Source organism: Pogona vitticeps, chromosome 6, assembly GCF_051106095.1.
Source record: "Pogona vitticeps strain Pit_001003342236 chromosome 6, PviZW2.1, whole genome shotgun sequence".
Lineage (NCBI taxonomy): Eukaryota > Metazoa > Chordata > Lepidosauria > Squamata > Agamidae > Pogona > Pogona vitticeps.
The window spans coordinates 26,434,447-26,454,393 of record NC_135788.1 but is presented as its reverse complement, the minus strand read 5'-3'; the positions used below and the strand labels follow the sequence as shown (position 1 = coordinate 26,454,393).

The 19,947-nt window shown below is 41.7% G+C and overlaps 1 protein-coding gene across 3 annotated transcripts in view; it reads left to right on the top strand.

Moving 5' to 3' along the window:
• The window catches only part of SLC25A13 (solute carrier family 25 member 13), a 139,403-nt gene that overhangs the window by 60,121 nt on the left and 59,335 nt on the right, over positions 1 to 19,947 (top strand). For all 3 annotated transcript variants that reach the window (XM_073003209.2, XM_073003208.2, XM_078378710.1), the window contains one exon: positions 17,836 to 17,975. In XM_073003209.2, the coding sequence (XP_072859310.2) occupies positions 17,836 to 17,975 (140 nt within the window). The remainder of the gene's footprint in view (positions 1 to 17,835; positions 17,976 to 19,947) is intronic.

The window sequence follows — 19,947 nt, the reverse complement described above, 5'->3', positions numbered from 1 at the left end:
GATGGACCCAGCTGCGTCTATTGCTCCTCCTACTCCTTGTATCGATCCTATGGCTTCCCCAACACCAGCTACTCCTTCTTCCAAGGCGTCATCTGAAGTGTCTAAGTCTAAGAAGGATTCAGTGTTGGGATTGACATTGGTACCGAGGGCAACATCGACATTGGTACTGAAGGCACTGTCTAGTAAGGACCGAAAGAAAAAGAAGGTTTTGAAGTATAAAAAGACTAAATAGGCTGACAAGTCAGTTCAACTGAAGGAGCCTTCTCCTGTGAGAGTTACTTTACCATCTCCTATCTTAGAGGAGTCATCTCGGGAACTTCCTGATCCAGAATCATTGTCTGAGGGAGAAAGCTTGCCTGAGCAATCTCAACAACAGGCTCTGAGATCGATTCCAAGCCTGTCCCCTAGCCACAGCCTTTCAGAGGCTGAAGTTATTTCCAGCCAGGCCTCAGCCCATTCTAGCCCTATATCTATCGGGCGGGCGACAGTGGCTCAGGTGTTGGAGTTGGAGATGTCTCCACGACATTCCTCTCCTAGAAAACACCTTGCGAAACTTCGGCATATATCTCTGGACCGATATCAGGCTTGACATCGGGAAGTCATAGTGCTTCCATGCCTGTCTCGGCGTTGCGCTGTTGCTGAGTACGACGAACCACTCTATATGGAAATGGACAGACATGGTTTTCGATGTCGATATCAAGAATACGAATTCGACCCCATGTTCGTACCCAAGAGGGTACGCTACGTCTACGCCTCTTCTGGATCTTCTCCTTCACCGCCTCGATGACGACACCAAGCTTATCTCGAGGTCAAACCGATCACTGTGAAGCATGCCCCGAAACGATATGCTCATCAGGAGCAGTTTTCCATGCCCAAAGAGAAGCAATCTTGAGCGCAGTCGATACTGGTGCCTTCAGTAGCACAACCCAGGACATCCCGATCTCAGGCATTACATCAAACTCTACCATCAAGATCAGTTCAACCTCTTGATGTTGTGCTGCCAGCTCCGATACCGGGAGTCTTTGCCTCCGCGTCAAGAGCACACAGATGCTCACCACCACCCACGCTGTCTACGAGGGGTACTGACAAGTATTGAGCCTTACCCAGAAAAAATTGAGCTAGGAAGCTCAATTTGCAGGATGTATTTGCCAATTTGTCTGTATTCAATGGTGCAAAAATCAACTACCTATGATTGTAACTTATCTTTCATGTTCAGATCCAAAGTGAACATGGCAGCACCTCCGGAAAAGTTCATTGTGGAAGAGCATAGGGTTCCTGTTTCTCCAAGGGAAAGGTGCAAAGCAGATCCATGATGAAATGTCACAAACTATGTATGACAGTGGCCCTTCATATTCAACAGTTAAACGTTAGGTTGTCATTTTTAAAACTGGCCATTTTGGTGTTGAAAGTGAGAAACCCAGTGAAAGGCCCGTTTCTGTCTCTGTGCCTGCAAATGTGAAAGCCATTCATGACATGACTGCCACATATCAGCCAAAAGTATTGCTACATATCTGAGAACATCACGTGAGAGAGTTGGTGCCATTATCCACAACAACTTGGAAATGAGAAAGCTGGCAGCAAAGTGGATCCCCAAACTTCTGACAATCGAACAAAAGAGGAAATGTGTGGAGTCATTGATGGCAGTTATGGAACATTTTGCAAGAAATGAGTCAGATTTCCTAGGCAAACTGGTAACTGGTGATGAGACATGGATGTACTGTTATGATCCTGAGACAAGGGAACCATCTAAGGAATGGAGGCACAGTGGTTCCCCAGGACAAAAAAGTTCTGAGTGCAAAGGCCGGTGAAGAAGCAAATGGCAACCGTTTTTTTGGGATAAGAAGGGAGTTCTGCTGGTGGACTACCTCCAACAGGGTTCAACCATCAATATAAAATATTACTGTGCTTTCTCAACAGGTGGTCCGCCATCACAACAGACACTTGGGTGCTCGCCATCATACATTTTGGTTACCTGCTAGAGTTCTTAGATCTTCCTCCTCTTGGTCATCTCAAAATCACTTCTTATTCATCCGTTCTAGAAGAAGAAGTCTCTGTTCTTCTTCAGAAGCATGCCATTCAATGTGCTTCTTCTCAAGAGGCACTGGACGGCTTCTACTCCCGATATTTCATGGTCCCCAAGAAGGATGGAGGTCTATGACCTATCTTGGATCTCAGGTGTCTCAACACTTACCTGCATCACCGACGGTTCCGTATGGTCACCTTAGAGTCCATCGTACCTCTTCTTGCTCCAGGAGATTGGTTCATCATGATAGACTTGCAGGATGCTTACTTTCACATTACCATCCATGAGTGTCACTGCAAATATCTCAGATTTATTTTCATGGAATCAGTGTACCAATTCTGCACCCTCCCCTTCGGCCTTGCCACCACCCCAAGGACTTTCACGAAGTGCCTAACTCCAGTAGCAGCCAACCTTTGTCTCAACAACATCATGATTTTTCCATACATAGACTGGTTGATCATCGCTGGCTCTTATACCAAGGCACAAGAGGACACAGCTTTCACACTCCAAATGCTGGCAGATCTAGGCCTTCAAGTCAACGTAATGAAAACCCATCCCATCCCATCTCAGATCATGGACTATATTGGCGTGGTTCTAGACTCCAACAGGGCCAGAGTTTTCCTCCTGGCCAAAAGGATCCACAGATTACATTGGGCTATCCGTCCTTTCAGCCCAGTGCCAGAGTGACAGCACACCACACTCAACATCTCCTGGGTCTGATGTCTACCACCACAGCTGTGCTTCCACATGCACGGCTGAAGATGCGCTCCCTGCAGGTGTGGTACCTCTCCCAGTTCAATCCTCTGCTGGACAACCCTGCCAGGTCACCCCAGAGTTGGCGCAGCAGCTAACATGGTGGATATTTGCGCCTCATCGGTTGACCATTCAAGCCCCTTCAATTGACTGCGTAAGTTGCAACCGATGCCAGTACGATAGGATGGGGCACACACTGTGGCATTCACAAGATTCATGCCAGATGGTCCAGCTCGGAAAGGTTGTTACGTACAGTATCAATCATCTGGAAGTGCTAGCAGTTATCAAAGCTTTTCGAGCTTTCTGCCCATTACTGACTGGCCGAGGAGTACAAGTGGTCACAGACAACGTGACCACTTTGTACTACGTAAACAAGCAAGGAGGCACTCATTCTTTCTCCCTTCTGTATTTGTCGATCCACCTATGGGAGTGGTGTTATGACCATCACATATTCCCAGTTTCCATCCATGTGGCGACTGAAGAAAATAATGTGGCTGATCGCTTGAGCTGTCTGACTACTCAGACACACCAATAGGTCCTCAGTGACTTGGTGTTCGCTCGCATCTGCAACAGGTGGGGCACACTGACCGTTGACATCTTCGTTGACATGAAATGCGAACTTTTTTGTTCCCGAGCGGGCAGAGGCACAGGAGATGCCTTTATGGTGCAATAGGATGCAGTCCTTCTCTACCTTTTTCTACCCATTCCACTCATTCAGCGTACAATAATCAAAACGTAACAGTTGAGAGCAGATGCCATCCTGTTGGCATCATGGTGGCCTCGGCAACCATGGTTTACTATCCTCAGGTTCATCGCGACTGAGTACCTGAGATTGTCTCCCCAACCATCTCTCCTGACTCAGGACGGAGGCAATGTCTGTCACCCTGATATCAAATCTCTCCATCTCACAGTGTGGAGGATTCTCCCATCATTAAAGAAGTACTCAAGAAGGCTAGAAAGCCATCAACCAAATGGTCTACCTTCACCAAGTTTGCTGAATTCAGAGGTTTTGTTACAGTTCCTGTTTCTCTGAGGATCCTCCTTACCTTACTCTGTTATTTGTTTGATAGGGGTCTGGTGCATTCCACGCTTAAGTTTACATTTCAGCCATCATTTCATATCAACCTTCCAATGCTTCTCATTTGTTTTTTCACCCTACTGTAAAGAAATTTCTTCAAGGTCTGCGAAATATTCATCCTCCTGTCCAAACTCCAACTCTTCAATGGTCTCTTCAGACTGTTCTGAAGGTGCTAACGCATTCTCTGTTCGAGCCAATGGCTACTGCTTCTTTGAAATTTTTATCTTTAAAGACTTTGTTCTTGGTGGCCATCACATCTGCACGAAGGGCAAGTGAACTAACTGCACTACGGGCTGATGAGCCTTACATACAGTTTTACCCAGAGAAGGTTGTCCTCTATCCTGATGTTTCATTACTCCCTAAAGTGATTTCGGAATTTCATGTTAATCAGCCCTTGATTCTCCCAACATTATTTCCCAACCCTTTGTCAGATGTTGAGCGCATGCTTCACTCCCTTAATGTTCGTCGGGCTTTAGCAATTTATGTATCTAGAACCAGAGGACTTCCGTAAATCTCCCAGATTATTCGTCCGCTTTCATGGATCTCGGAAAGGTCTTCCCAATCAATCTCCAGATGGTTGGTTTCTGCCATCACTTTAGCCTATGACCTGGTTGGTAAGACTCCACCAGAGGTGATCAAAGCACACTCTACCAGAGCTATGGCTACTTCCACCGCATGGCTGCGCGGCATTGAACTATCCGAGATCTGTTGGTCAGTGACTTGGTCTACACCATTGACCTTTGCTACACATTGTAGACTGGATGTCAGAGCTAAAAAAGAAGCGAGCTTTGGAAGGGCTGTATTGACTTCTGTTCTGCCATGATGGCCCTCCTTCCGGTAAGTGAGCTTGCTAGTCACCCATTCGTGTGCATTCACAGAGACCATGAAGAAGAAAGAGAGGTTACTTACCTATAACCATTGTTTTTTGAGTGGTACTTTGTGCATCCACACATCCCGCCCGACCTCCCCGCTGTCCGTCATGACTTCTTTTGTAATGTAATTTTTCAGATCCATTACATCAGCGGATATTTGGAACTGAGGTACTGGCGGGCGGAGCATGCACAGTATAGGGAGATGTTTCACTTGTCATTATTTTAGCTCTAGAATATTCCAAAAAATCCTGCGCAGGCGCAGTTTAACCCATTCACGTGGATTCAAAGAGTACCACTCGAAGAACAATGGTTACAGGTAAGTAACCTCTCTTTCATAGGCATAGGCTGAGAAATCTGTGAACAAGAACTAGAAATATCTATGAACAGAGAGTGACAACTGGAAGGAGGAATACTTTTGTGTTTGCTGGTCTTCTTGTTGGCAAGTGAGAATTGCTGCACACAAGGTGAAATTTCCTTCATGGAGATTATAACTTATATGTAACAGAGTTGCTCCTGCTTGTAGTCCATGTTCTTTGATAATCTGTGAGGGTTCTAAAGGTGGCTCCTCTTTTTCTCCAAATAAATTAGCAGACTTGTGAGCTTTGGAAATTGGAGTAACATTTATTGCATTATTTAACAGGAAACCAGTATCAGCAAAGCATTCCAAGTTTTATTACCACCTAACAATGAGTTTGAACCAACTGATTGGTTCAAAATTGGGAAAGGAGTACGACAAGGCTATATATTGTCCCCTGGCTTTTTTAACATATATGCAGAATGCATCATGCGGAAGACTGGACCGGATGAATCCCAAGACGGAATTAAGATTGCCGGAAGAAATATCAACAACCTCCGATATGCAGATGATACCACTCTGATGGCAGAAAGTGAGGACGAATTAAAGAACCTTGTAATGAGAGTGAAAAAGGAGAGTGCAAAAAACGGTCTGAAGCTCAACATCAAAAAAAGATCATGGCCACTGGTCCCATCACCTCCTAGGAAATTGAAGGGGATGATATGGAGGCAGTGACAGATTTTACTTTCTTGGGCTCCATGATCACTGCAGATGGAGACAGCAGCCCCGAAATTAAAAGACGCCTGCTTCTTGGGAGGAAAGCAATGACAAACCTCGACAGCATCTTAGAAAGCAGAGACATCACCTTGCCAACAAAAGTCCGAATAGTCAAAGCTATGGTTTTTCCTGTAGTGTTGTATGGAAGTGAGAGCTGGACCATAAAGAAAGCTGACCGCCGAAGAATTGATGCCTTTGAATTGTGATGCTGGAGGAGGCTCTTGAGAGTCCCCTGGACTTCAAGGAGAACAAACCTATCCATTCTAAAGGAAATCAACCGTGAGTACTCACTGGAAGGACAGATCCTGAAGCTGAGGCTCCAGTACTTTGGCCATCTCATGAGAAGAGAAGACTCCTTGGAAAAGACCTTGATGTTAGGAAAATGTGACGGCAAGAGCAGAAGGGGACGACAGAGGATGAGATGGCTGGACAGTGTCATCGAAGCAACCAACATGAATTTGAGACAACTCCGTGAGGCAGTGGAAGATAGGAGGGCCTGGCGTGCTCTGGTCCATGGGCTCACGAAGAGTCGGACATGACTAAACGAGTAAACAATGACAAACAATGTGTCAGAGAGGGGTTTCCAACCTTCTTTAAACGGGTTTTCCCCAACAGTGTCCCAAGGACCCGGCCAGTCACCCGGTGGATCAGAGTTCAGTAGTAGTCCGGGTTCTCCCTCCAATAGGGGTACTGTGCCTTCGTCCCGGACGTCCACCCAGGCGAAGTCCCTGGAGGGTGTAAAGGCCTGCCACGGTCTGACGGCTACCTCCTCCTCTGGGTTTCCATCACCCTCCATTCAATTCTTTTCCTCTTTTTCCTTTCCACACATTCTTTTTCGTCCCTCAATTTCCTCCTCCACTCTTTAGCCTCTGTCTCACCCCAATAAGACGGTCTCGGGTTCAGTTCTCTTTGCCTTCTGTGATCTGCTTCCTCTTTGGTTATTCAGAGCCTTTCTTACTTCCCAGTCCATGGGTCTTGCATCCAAACCCATTCCCAACCAGGAGGTAGTTCCCCTTCTCCCCCTTTTATAGCAGCAAACCCTGCCTCCATCTCTCCTCAGGGTTTTCATTCCTTTCCCGCCAAGGTTTTCACACTTTCCTCAACCGTCAACCTTCGTACTTCTTCCTCCACTGTTATGGGGTCTGTCTCTGTAGCCGCAGTCTTTTGAGGACAGACCATGGATGAAGTTTGTACCTGACAGATTTTACTTTCTTGGGCTCCATGATCACTGCAGATGGAGACAGCAGCCCCGAAATTAAAAGACGCCTGCTTCTTGGGAGGAAAGCAATGACAAACCTTGACAGCATCTTAAAAAGCAGAGACATCACCTTGCCAACAAAAGTCCGAATAGTCAAAGCTATGGTTTTTCCTGTAGTGTTGTATGGAAGTGAGAGCTGGACCATAAAGAAAGCTGACCGCCGAAGAATTGATGCCTTTGAATTGTGGTGCTGGAGGAGACTCTTGAGAGTTCCCTGGACTGCAAAGAGAACAAACCTATCAATTCTAAAGGAAATCAACCCTGAGTACTCATTGGAAGGACAGATCCTGAAGCTGAGGCTCCAGTACTTTGGCCATCTCATGAGAAGAGAAGACTCCTTGGAAAAGACTTTGATGTTGGGAAAGTGTGAAGGCAAGAGGAGAAGGGGACGACCGAGGATGAGATGGTTGGAGAGTGTCATCGAAGCAACCAACATGAATTTGACACAACTCTGGGAGGCGGTGGAGGATAGGAGGGCCTGGCGTGCTCTGGTCCATGGGGTCACGAGGAGTCGGACACAACTAAACGACTGAACACACACACACTCTACAGAGGGGGGACAAGACGGCACTCCAGTGTGAACAGGTGTTTTCTCTCCTCCAGTGTCGCATAATCTGCATGGTTTTTTTTTAACCTTGGGTATATGCAGCACCTTTGAGATGTGCATGTTCATCATGTGTTACAAGTTAGATAAAAAGTTATGTGTAGTTTCTTGTAGTAAATGACTGATGTATAGACATTTCATCATGTGTGAAGCAATTGTTATTTGCTGGTCTGTTCATGTTTAGCATGTAAGATGCAGTGCAGATGCTATTGTGTAGTAGGGATTGAAGGAGGTTAGAATAGCATTCTTTCCTAATTCTCCATCTATTTAACCTGATTATAGAGATAAATACAGCTACTTGTGGGCTCTTAATTTGCAGGATCTGATTTGTTATTTATCTGTTGTTTTCCTAGTTTTTTTAAAGCATAGTTTAAGAATAATGGTACACAGAAATTTACAAATAAATACTAAATTGATTTAGTATCTATCCCATTCCTCACCCCCATCCTGCAGTAGGGACAGACTGTATGGTTCCCAGACTCATAATGCTCTTCCTTAGACAGACTACTTGGGTTTCTTAAGTATCACAGTAGTCAGGTTGCATTGCTAGCAGTTGATCTGCATAGGCTTGTGTTGTGTCATCTAATCTATTTTTGGATAACTTATGTGGAACGAGTTGGTGATAAATTCATTTAACTTATTGTACTTAAAGTGTAAGTGCATAGGGCTGGATGGAACAGCTGTCAGGTGGATATACAGTTGGTTACAGAATCGTTTTATGCTAGATTAACCGAAGCATAGTCTCCAAGTCACATGAAATCCTTGTTCCCCTCTATTTGGCACTAATTAGGCCTCATCTTGAATACTGAGTAGTTCTGAACACTACACTTTAATAAGGATGCAGATGAACTGGCACAAACTCAGAGGAAGGCAACAAGGACAATTAGGGGACTAGAAACCAAGTTCTATGAGGAAAGCCTGAAAAACTGGTCATGTTTAGCCTTGAGAAAAGGGTGAGATATGGTTGTGTTTGTTTAGTTGTTTAGTCGTGTCCAACTCTTTGTGACCCACGAACCGAAGCACACCAGGCCCTCCTGTCTTCCACTGCCTCCCGGAGTTGTCTCAAATTCATGTTGGTTGCTTCGATGACACTCTCCAACCATCTCATCCTCTGTGGTCCCCTTCGCCTCTTGCCTTCACACTTTCCTAACATCAAGGTCTTTTCCAAGGAGTCTTCTCTTTTCATGAGATGGCCAAAGTATTGGAGCCTCAGCTTCAGGACCTGTCCTTCCAGTGAGCACTCAGGGTTGGTTTCCTTTAGAATGGATAGGTTTGTCCTCCTTGCAGTCCAGGGGACTCTCAATAGCCTCCTCCAGCATCACAGTTCAAAGGCATCAATTCTTCGGCGGTCAGCTTTCGTTATGGTCCAGCTTCTCACTTCCATACATCACTACAGGAAAAACCATAGCTTTGACTATTCGGACTTTTGTTGGCAAGGTGATGTATCTGCTTTTTAAGATGCTGTCGAGCTTTATCATCGCTAGTACTGTTCAGATACATGAGAAGTTGTCATCTGGAAGAGGGGCATGATTTGTTCTCAATCATTTCAGATAATAATGGGATTAAGTTTCAGGAAGCCAGATTTCATTTGAAAATCAGGAAAAACCTCCTTACTGTTAAGAGCGCTGTGACAATAGAACCAGTTATGTTGGGAGATGATAAATTCTTCAACACTGGAGGCATTCAAGAGAAAGTTAGACACCCATCTGTCAGATATACTTGAACTTGGAGTCTTGCATTGAACAGGATGGTGGACTTGATAGCCTTATAGATCCCTTCCAACTCCATTATTCTATGATTTTATATTGTATGTCTAGTAATTGTAGATTGCATACAATTTTCAGTTTTGGAGAGTGAGGATAATCAAAATATTTCTTTTGCTTCGATATCTTTTGGCTGATTTTATAATCTGAAGTGGCAATGATTCTTAAGCGTTTCCAGTGACTTTTCCTGGCCTACGTAAAAAGCTATTTCTCTTTGTCACTGGTTCCTCTGAAGAGTCAAGTTCACATTTCCCAGAGGAGTTGTTGCCGCCTCCTTAGGCAGGCCGCTCTCAATAACAGTAATTGGTCTTAGTATATAAGTAACTTTGTTTTCTGCACAGTACTTGGTTTTCTCTACAGCTGTGTCACAACATTTGGAATCGTCAGAGTTCAAGCCATCTGAAGTAGGTTTACTATTTGTGAACATCCAGAGTTTAACAACAGAATACAAATTCACACCAGCAAGAAATTGTATTTTCTATTATTGTGGTCTGTCTTGTCAAAGATCAGGAGAACAGCTCAGAAGCTCTTCCAGTTCAATGGGTCAAAAATCCACTCTTTATGAAAGGGTAAATGTGGATTTGCACGAATGACTATAATGGTCCCAATTTTGAAAGATAGAGGTGTAACAGAGACCACTTCCAGTTAGCGGTCTGATTTCAGAATGCAACTTGCTCAGATGGCTAAAATATTGTGTTTTCTGCTTTCTTCATGCTACTTTAAAAAAAGAAGAAGAAAGAAAGTAAGTAAAGGAAAATAGGTATGAAGAAGGTGGGATAGAGCCAATTTGAGAGTAAATTCAAACTGTATAAGGTCACTGTCTGGTTAACTGAGAGCTGAAATATAACCATCCTTCATAAGACGACAGCATAAAAGAAAAGGCCCATTTACTAAGCTACAATTTGGGAAGGAATTTGACCTGCCTCTACTCAAAACAACAACAACACACTGCTGTGATAGCAACATCGTTGAAGTCTTTAACCTCAGATTTGTTCAGTTGCAAATAAATGTGTTACCTTGGAAATTGCAGATAAAAGCCACTAGACCTATGTTTGTTAAACTCAGGACTCTTTGATAAGTTCCATGTGGTATGTCCATTTGTTGCAAAGTAGGTTCACTAAAATCCAGAAAATATTTATTTCATAAGCAATAGCTCTGACCATGTGTGCAAAGGACAAATAAATTGGGGTAGCATTGCCATAAATAGGATGGCTACACATCATTAAAAGGAGAACTGCATAATGAAGAAAGAAGAGAAAACATGGATCTGCACAAAATTTGCAATAGTTGCTATAATTTAAAGAGAAACATACCTCACCGTAGGGGGGGAAAGACTGTGACCAGATGTCCACTGTATATACTGAACGTACTCATGTCCATCTTCTACCTGCTTAATTTTTTTGTAGTAAGTATGCGTATTTGATTATCTTCTTGATTTTAGTATGTTGGTCTTACATCTCAGTAAATTTTTATGCAAATAAAGAATACTCTACCATATGTGATGTATTAAGGGCAACAATGTCCTGTTATGCAGGCAGGAATTGGGCAGAAAAGGTAGCTATGGGATGATCAGCAGGGAAACTTTGCACAGTGTGGGGCTTTCTTTACTTTAGAAAAAAGTGTCCTTTTAAAAACTTTTTTTACTTTAGAAAAAAGATAACTAAAGGATACATGATATATGTTTGTAAAAATCTTCCATGACTTGGAGAATTTAGGTGCACTGCACAGACTTGCTTTTCTCATCTTAACTCAAATTGTAATCATTCAACAGTATTGGTGCAGGACACACTGAAGATGTTGTCTGAATTTGGTATTTTATAACATACTAAAATTATTTATTTATTTATTTATTTATTTATTTATTTATTTATTTATTTATTTATTTATTTATTTATTTATTTATTAAATTTATACCCCCCCCCATCTAGACCAAAGTCTACTCTGGGCAGCTAACAATAATCGATAAAAGTAAAAACTATATAATAAAATAAAAACAACAGTAATAATATAGTTCAAGATGTGAAAAGAATCAGGTGATAACAGGAGGAAAAGCCTGCCTAAAGAGCTAGGTATTAAGTTTGCTCTTAAAAACAACCAGTGAGGGTGCCACACAGATCTCTGGGGGCAGATTGTTCCAGAGGCGAGGGGCCACTGCCAACAAGGCCTAGTTTCTTGTTATTTCCCTCCAGGGCTCCCTCGCTGTTAGGCCCCTCAGCCGCCCTTCTTGGTTAGAACGAGTGATTCGGGTAGATCTAGGTGGGAGGAGGCGTTCCACTAGATATCGAGGTCCTAAACTGTTTAGGACTTTATATGTCATCATTAACACTTTGAAATCAATATGGAAACAAATGGGCAGCCAATACAAGGCAGCCAGAGTGGGGGAAATATGCTGATATTTTTTCACCCTAGTGAGAAGTATAGCTGCCGTATTCTGCACCATTTGAAACTTCTGCATCAATCTCAAGCCATTGAACAGTCCGGAGCTGGTCATAAGTAGGGACGTTCGTAAGTGGAGGCACCACTGTAACACATTTATATCTGCTTCCATGTGTCTGTTTAATATAAGGAAGAAAAATAGTTTTGGACATTCAGTTTATCTGTCTTGCATTGGACAAAAAAAGTTAAAAGAATATTCAAAAGAATGGAGTAAAGTATATGAAGTGCAAAATATTCCTCTGGGTCACAGTGGGCTTAACCCTTTTGAGGCAAGTGCCAGCTGTGATAAACACAATATTCTGATTTTTCTATAAAAAAATGTCTATAAAATTCTGTAGGATTCATAAGGAGAAGTTCAGGCATCAGACTTTCTGAGCTGCCAGTATCACTTTCCAAACTTTTTGAAACCATAAGGGAGATAACAGGGTTTTTCTCCTGGGTTTTCCAGATACAATGGAAATTTTGAAAAACAGTGAAATAGATGCAACATTTCCATATGAGACATGAACCTATTTTAGGCCTTTAGCTGAAATGTTCCTAAAATGTCTTATTCGACATATAAAAGTGTACTTTGGGACATATTTATGAAATTCAGAGGGCAATTTTTTTTTTAAAAAAACAACTTTTTGTATAAAATATTCCCAAGGCAGCATTGAAATAACTCTGTGCACATTTATTCAGAAGTTGATTTCACTCAATTTGGTAGAGATTACTTTCAGGCTTAGATTGCAGACTCCAAAGTCTAAATCTGTTACAGTGCTGCCTTACATGACTGCTTTCAAGAAAATCTTGTTACGTTCAGTGTAGGATTTTTCCCAGTTAACTGTATAAAAGATTTCAGACTTATTTACATGCAAACAAAAATACAGACACACTCATTACAAGCATTGATAAATGGTAACTCTTGCTTTTCCTGCACCACAGAACTTTTCTTTGTGTGGCCATTGATATTGAACTGCAACTCCTAGAATTGCTTACTCTTGCCTGTGCTGGTAGGGCTGATAGGAGTTGCAGTCCAAGAAGAACTTAAAGTTTGTGATTTGCATACATTTATCCCAAGCCCAGACCTGCCAAGTTCTACTGCTGCATCCCTTAAATTTGACAGCTAGACCTGAGCAGCCCCTGGAATGTCAACATTTGTGCCTCCCTTCGTATCTGCCAAATACAGTTTCAGAATAGGGCAGAACAGCTAGAAGTGTGCGTCTAGGAGAGTACTGTTTTGCTGAAAGCCCTTGGAAATTCCAACTCGGTGCAACAAACGCTGGCGCTCAGACGTTTGTGCTATGTGCCATTCCCCCATGCCTCACAAAGCACATTGCATCTTTAGAAAATGGGTTCTTCTGTATTCATTTTCTTAAAGGCTTGACTATGGGATTCAAAGCTGGAACTCTAATTCTACATTACTTTTCTCTCTTCAGACCCTTAACTATGATTAATATAAAAGGACCTTGTTAAAAGCTTTGAACAGGCAACTTTGGTATTGGTGCATATGGGACTGCCTCCACTTACACCATTATGCAATTTAACGTCATATGAAATATCCAATTTGCCTTGTGCTCTCTGCTTAGCAGAAGCTAGACATGCCTTTTTTAAAAACAAGTTTTTAACTAAGTTGGTAGGCAGAAGCGTACTGTTCCTTGTCAAGTTACATGTTTTCTTCCTTTTAAAGAGATTTAACATAAAATAAAGGTAAATAAATTCCAGAATGACTTCTCAGAAAACAGAATTTCCATATCTTTTCATGAGCTAATCAGGATTTTTGTTGTGATAGTGAAACAATCTGGAATTCACCAATTTAGTGAACAACAAAAATGAAACCAGTTTTAATAAAAAGATATCCCTTTCCCAGGATAATGCTGACATGACACCTTCTGGAGAAAATATACTGAAATAAGGCAGCACTGTATTTATTCAGTTACCCAGGTGTGGTGCAGTGGATTGTGTGATGAATTAGGACTTGGCCATGGAAGCTCATTGGGGGTGTACAACTAGTAAAACCATTCCTTAAATATCTCACTTAACTTGAAAGCCCTATTAGAGTCATTATAAGTCAATTCTCACTTGATGACACATAACTAACAAACATCTTTATTCAAGAATGATTCCCTAGGTTGGCATGCTGCAAATTGAGCGAGTGAAAGATTAACCTCTTACGAAGCAGTCTGACAAGGACATGTGAACTCTCAAGGTTGGGGAGAAAGGACTAAGAAAATAATAGCCTTATTGATCACATATTCTAGAGAGGACATGTCAGGATGCAAATTGAACACCAAAGCAAGGAACCCCAATTTTTGCTGATACCTTCTATAGGAGTGGAAAGAAGAGAGTATAGCCCAGCCATAGTTATGATGTGGTGTCAAGTTGATTTTGACCTATGACAACCCTTTCTAGATTTTCTAGGCCTAAAATATTTAGACATGGTTTACTGTTACTTCCTTCTGATAACTCTTTGGACATTGCACAGGTGACTGGGCACTTAATCCCATCATCTCAGTGATTTTAGGTGAGTCCTTCACCACAAAGGTACAGTGGGGTTTTGAACCCATGGTCTCTGACTCTGTAGCCAAGTGATCAGTTAAATCAGATAGGGAATCTGTAGCCCTTTATATGATTTTGGACTACATCTCCCATAATCTCTGTTTATTGTTGGTGCTGAGTGGGGTCCATAGGAATTAGATTCTACAGGTTCATCACCCATAACATAAGAATTCATTCATTTTATATGTTTGGATACTGTGTAGTATTCTACAATCAGCCAACTGATTTCACTTTCAAAAGAGTTGTTGCTGTTTCTTACAAATACATTTTAATTGTTTCCAAGCCAGGGAATGTGATGAGTAAAAGTACATGTTTCAGTTCAGAAGCTTGGGAGCAGTACTTTTTGTACTGCAGCCCCCAGAAACCCATGCAGCAGGACCCTGGACATTTCCAGGTTTTGGTACCTGTGTCTCACCTCCTACACAGGGTTAAAGATTAAAGAAAACTTCCTCTATGGGTGGGGGCATCTTTTTTCATTAAAATTGAATTGGGCAATTAGAGAAAAGAAAGCACATAGAGATAGTTCATTCATTCATTCATTCGGCTTTTACCCCGCCCATCTAGATTCAAACGAATCTACTCTGGATAGCTTATAGTCCGAGCAATATAAAAGAAGAATTAAAACAATGTACCAAAAAAAAAAAAAAAAAGAAAGAAAGAAAAGAAAAGAAAAGTAAGCAAAGTCCAAGATGGGAAAACACAAGGAACTAAGTATGGAAGCAGGGAAGGCCTGCCTGAAGAACCAAGTCTTCAGCTTGTTCTTAAAAACTCCCAGCGAGATTGCCAGGACAATCTCAAGAGGCAAGATGTTCCAGAGCCGAGGGGCTACCACCAAGAAGGCCTGGTTTCTAGTTCTCTCCTTCTGGGCCTCTCTTGTGGTCAATCCCCTCAGCTGCCCAGCCTGGCTAGATCAAGTGACACAAGTATTGCTAGGTGGGAGCAGGCACTCTGCCAGGTATCGAGGTCCTAAACCATTTAGGGCTTTATATGTAAGCATTAATACCTTGAAATCAATGCAGAAACGAATGGGCAACCAGTGTAAGTCCGCCAGAGTAGGGGAAATGTGATGGTACCCTGTTTCCCTGAAAATAAGACCTAATCTGAAAATAAGCCCTAGTATCATTTTTCAGGATGCTCATAATATAAGCCCAACCCCCAAAATAAGCCCTAGTGAAGTGAAACACCGCCCTCTACCATTGTGCAGCAACCAGAAGAAGGTGACATGACTGTGTTTGAGTAAATGTAATTGTTGTACATGGGAAAAAAAAATAAAACATCCCCTGAAAATAAGCCCTAATGCATTTTTGGAGCAAAAATAATATAAGACTCTGTCTTATTTTCGGGGAAACAAAGTATTTTTTTCACCCCAGGTCATAGCCTGGCAGCCGTATTCTGGACCATTTGTAGTTTCCGCATCACACATAGAGAGCGCTTTACAGTAGTCTAATCTCGAGACTACGAGCACGTGGGCCAAGACTGGTGTGCAGGTGGGCAATCCACCAAAGATGTAGATGGGCAGATTTAGGTGTTACAGTAATTCTAACAGTTAAAATCACTAGGCAAATTTTATACATTTGTTCATGAGTCACAAATAATTCTGTATCTGATTCTAGCAGTGCATCCATGAAGTAAAGACTTTGATAGATGAAATTCTTCTAGATGGATGAGTCCATTGAAGGAAGAAGGAAAATTTAAGATCCAGTCTAGTGAGCGTGTATAGGAGTTTGTGAACCATGGGTAATAGCAAAGAGGAAGTGTAGGGTTATGTATAAAAGACTAAGGGCAAAGGAGATACTCTGTTTCATAACCACCACAAGCAGTCAATAAACAGGCAATCTTTTCCTGCACCATATTACACAATATGTACCTTGTGAAGACATCACTTAACCCAACTTTAAAATAGATGTATATAAGTCAGCTTATAGCATCACTATTGTAATTTTTGTGTTTTAATGTGAAACAAAGAAAGACAATGGGGGATTTCATGGTGTTGCAGAGTGATAGTTTTTGAGCATTTTGGAGAGTCAGAAATTTGCAACAGTAAGCAACATCAATCCAAATGGAGAGTGCAGCCAGGAAATCAGAAAAAGGCTAAGATTCGGAAGGGCAGCAATGAAGGAACTAGAAAAGTTCATCAGGTGCAAGGGTGTGTCAGTGGAGACGAAGATCAAGAACGTCGATGCACTTGTATTTCCAGTCATCGTGTATGGGGATAAAAGGAGGACAGTAAAGAAAGCTGACAGGAAAATATTGATTCTTTTGAAATATGATCTAGAGGAGAGCTGTGCGGGTATCCTGGACTGCCAGTGGATTCTAGATGAACTCAAGTGTGAATTGTCTCTGGTAGCAAAAATGATGAAACTGAGGCTGTCCTACTTTGGGCACATCATGAGAAGTCAGGATTCTCTGGGAAAGACATAATGTTGGGAAAGCTGGAAGCTGAATCATGGCAACTGGTCTTCTTTTTTATTAGGTTGAAACGTTTCGCTGGTCATCCAAGTAGCTTCTTAAGTCTCAGAAGAAGCTACTTGGATGACTAGTGAAATGTTTCAACCTAATGAGAAAGAAGTCCAGTTGCCACAGCTCATCTTCCAGATAACCTCATCTGGATGACTGGGAATCTCCACAGATATAAATGTTGGGAAAGGTTGAAGGCAACAGGAAAAAGGAAGACCAAATGCAGGATGGATTGACTCCCTAAAGGAAGCAACAGGCGTGAGTTTACAAAAACTGAGCAGGGCGGTTGAAAATAGAACATTTTGGAGATTGCTCATTTATAGGATCATGATAAGTCAGAGATGACTTGATGGCACATAACAACAAGCAACAAAGAAGAGAGCAGGTTGTGTTTAGAATATGGAATCTCGCTGCCAGCATAAATCAGTGATTGACTCTCCTGTGTATCAATGTGCAGAGAATTCTCCCTAACAGAGAATTCTAAGTACTGCACTAAACTACATGTCCCATGCTTCCACAGGATGGAAGCAATGTCATAGAAGATGGCCAAAAATACATAATGTAGATACGCTCGTAGTTTCTGAGTCCGTAACGAATGATCGGATTCTCAGGAGGTAGTGGAATAACGGCCTGGCTGGTGAGGACTATAATGAATTTAAGCCATAATTTGGTGGTTTATCTATAGCTCTGGTGAGAGTATTTGATAGTGTTTTTGCATCATTTAGAAAGAAAGGGGAGATAGGCAGAATGGGCAAATCTATGGCTTGGCAGAACATTGTTGCTCATCAGTCACATACCATTACAGCCTGCACATTAGGACTGGGGGCAACTTACGCTTGTGTTGCCATTTATGCAAATGAAACTTTATTCACACAGCACAGTTTTTCATAGAAGAAACAGCTCTATTTTATTTTTCTTTGTGACTGTTTTTATGATAACTCATGCCCCTCCCTCCCCCCTTTTCTCTCTCTCTTTCGCCAGAGGATGTTAAGCAAGTTTTTGGACAGACCACAATTCACCAGCAAATTCCCTTCAACTGGAATTCAGAGTTTGTGCAACTGCATTTTGGAAAAGATCGGAAAAGACGCCTAACATACGCAGAGTTCACCCAGTTCTTACTGGTGAGTTTTGGCAATAAATATTGTTAAGTCTGAATAAATAAAACAAAATGTTAGAGTTGCAAGGTTTAATCCCCCACCCTTCCAGATTTCATTGCACAGTAGATATTTGTATTTTTAGACTGCTAAATTCTTGTGTGGGTGCCCACCAAATGCAGTTGGCCAGTGGTGAAAGTTCTGCATAAGCAGTAATTTTTCTTTTGGCATCTGAAAGCAGCATAGATATTTTTGAAACTAATCCAGTCACCATGTTCACTTAAACTTGTAGGTGTGGTTCTAGGGAGTTGGCACTTAAGATGCTTACAAGCAGTAGGCTGTGTACATTTTTCATTCAGCTGTGTTGGATATTTGTAACCAAAGACAGGATATTTTGAGCTGTCATTGAATGAGATACAACTGAGACAAACACTGCCAAACCTAAATTCTGGAAATATCAGCTTTGGTTCTTAAGACAGATCAATGGATTCCTTCTGCCAGAAAGCTCTTGTGCAACCCCTTCTTGAAAAACTGGCAACTAAGAATTGCATGGGATTTGTTAGAGGTCAACTACCATGTTTCCCCCAAAATAAGACAGGGTCTTATATTAATTTTTGCTCCAAAAATGCATTAGGGCTTATTTTCAGGGGATTTTTTTCATGTACAACAACCTACATGTATTCAAACACAGTCATGTCACCTTCTTTTGATTGCTGCACAATGGTTGAGGGCGGGGTTTCACTTAAGTGGGGCTTATTTTTGAGGTAGGGCTTATATTATGAGCATCCTGAAAAATGACACTAGGGCTTATTTTCAGGTTAGGTCTTATTTTTGGGGGCAGCAGGGTAGCTACTGTGCAAATGGCCACAAAACATTTTAAAGACTATCAGGTACTATGTGTGATGAGGGTATGGAAGAGAGAGAAAGAGAGAGAGAGAATGGTGGTTTTAAAATATGGACAGCAAGTACAGTGCTTGAAGAAATGACATTTTTTAGCTAAAACAGCAACGAACATGCTGGCTAGAAAAATGTGACAGTTATAGCCAAAAAATTGAACTTTTCCAAGCTCTGAAAAAGTTCTCACTGTAACTCAACATCTTTGATTATAGTTGACATAGATATTTTCTTCTGTATTTACAATTGAGACATGAGCGTACATTTCTTTTTTCTCTCTCTTGTGGGATGGTATGTACTTAAAATAATCTGCTTTAAAAGCATTATATGGTTGGCAAAAGTAGTGCTAAAACCTCATGAGACTGGTAGATAAGTCAGGATGAGTGCTTTTGTTTTGTTCTGTAAAAAGCTGTTACACAAGAGAGTTATGACAAAGGATCATATTTCAGGACTGGAATCTGTAATTTTGTTTACATAAGAATGTTAGTTCACAGTAGGAAGTGTTATCATTTTGATGAGGAATAATTAAGATAATGCTACCAAGGACAAATGTATCAAATTGACTTGGTGGAGTAGAGCCTAATTAACTCTTTGTCTGAAGAGGATGTTGGTTGTCTGATATGGTATAATCACATTCTGTTTTAATGAGTGTTATTTTGCTACCTTTAGTCGCCTTAATATCTAGAATCTTGCATGTTTGGAAACTGCTGGGAAATTTCCAGTCCATTTCATGGACTTGCTGTTCTAGATCCACAGCACCATCCCACAAGTATAGGTTTTTACCACACAACTGTCAGTGCAGCACAGGAATTGATCTGGTAGTGTGATTGACCCGGAATGCTTAGTGCAGAACTTCATTCAACTATTTGGGAGTTCAAGTCATCTCACTGAGTTCCTGTGGTATGGATGTGAAACAAGACATATAGCCTTGTTCACATAATTGTGATTCCTCTGGATTACTCTGTAAAAACCAAAATGTTCTTCTAGGACTTATTTAGATTCTCCCCGTTGCTCATCACTTTCAGGTATTTGGAAAGTGTTGGTTTTTTCTATAAACTATGAATGGCACTCACCAGAAATGTCAAATTTGGATTATCCAGGCCAT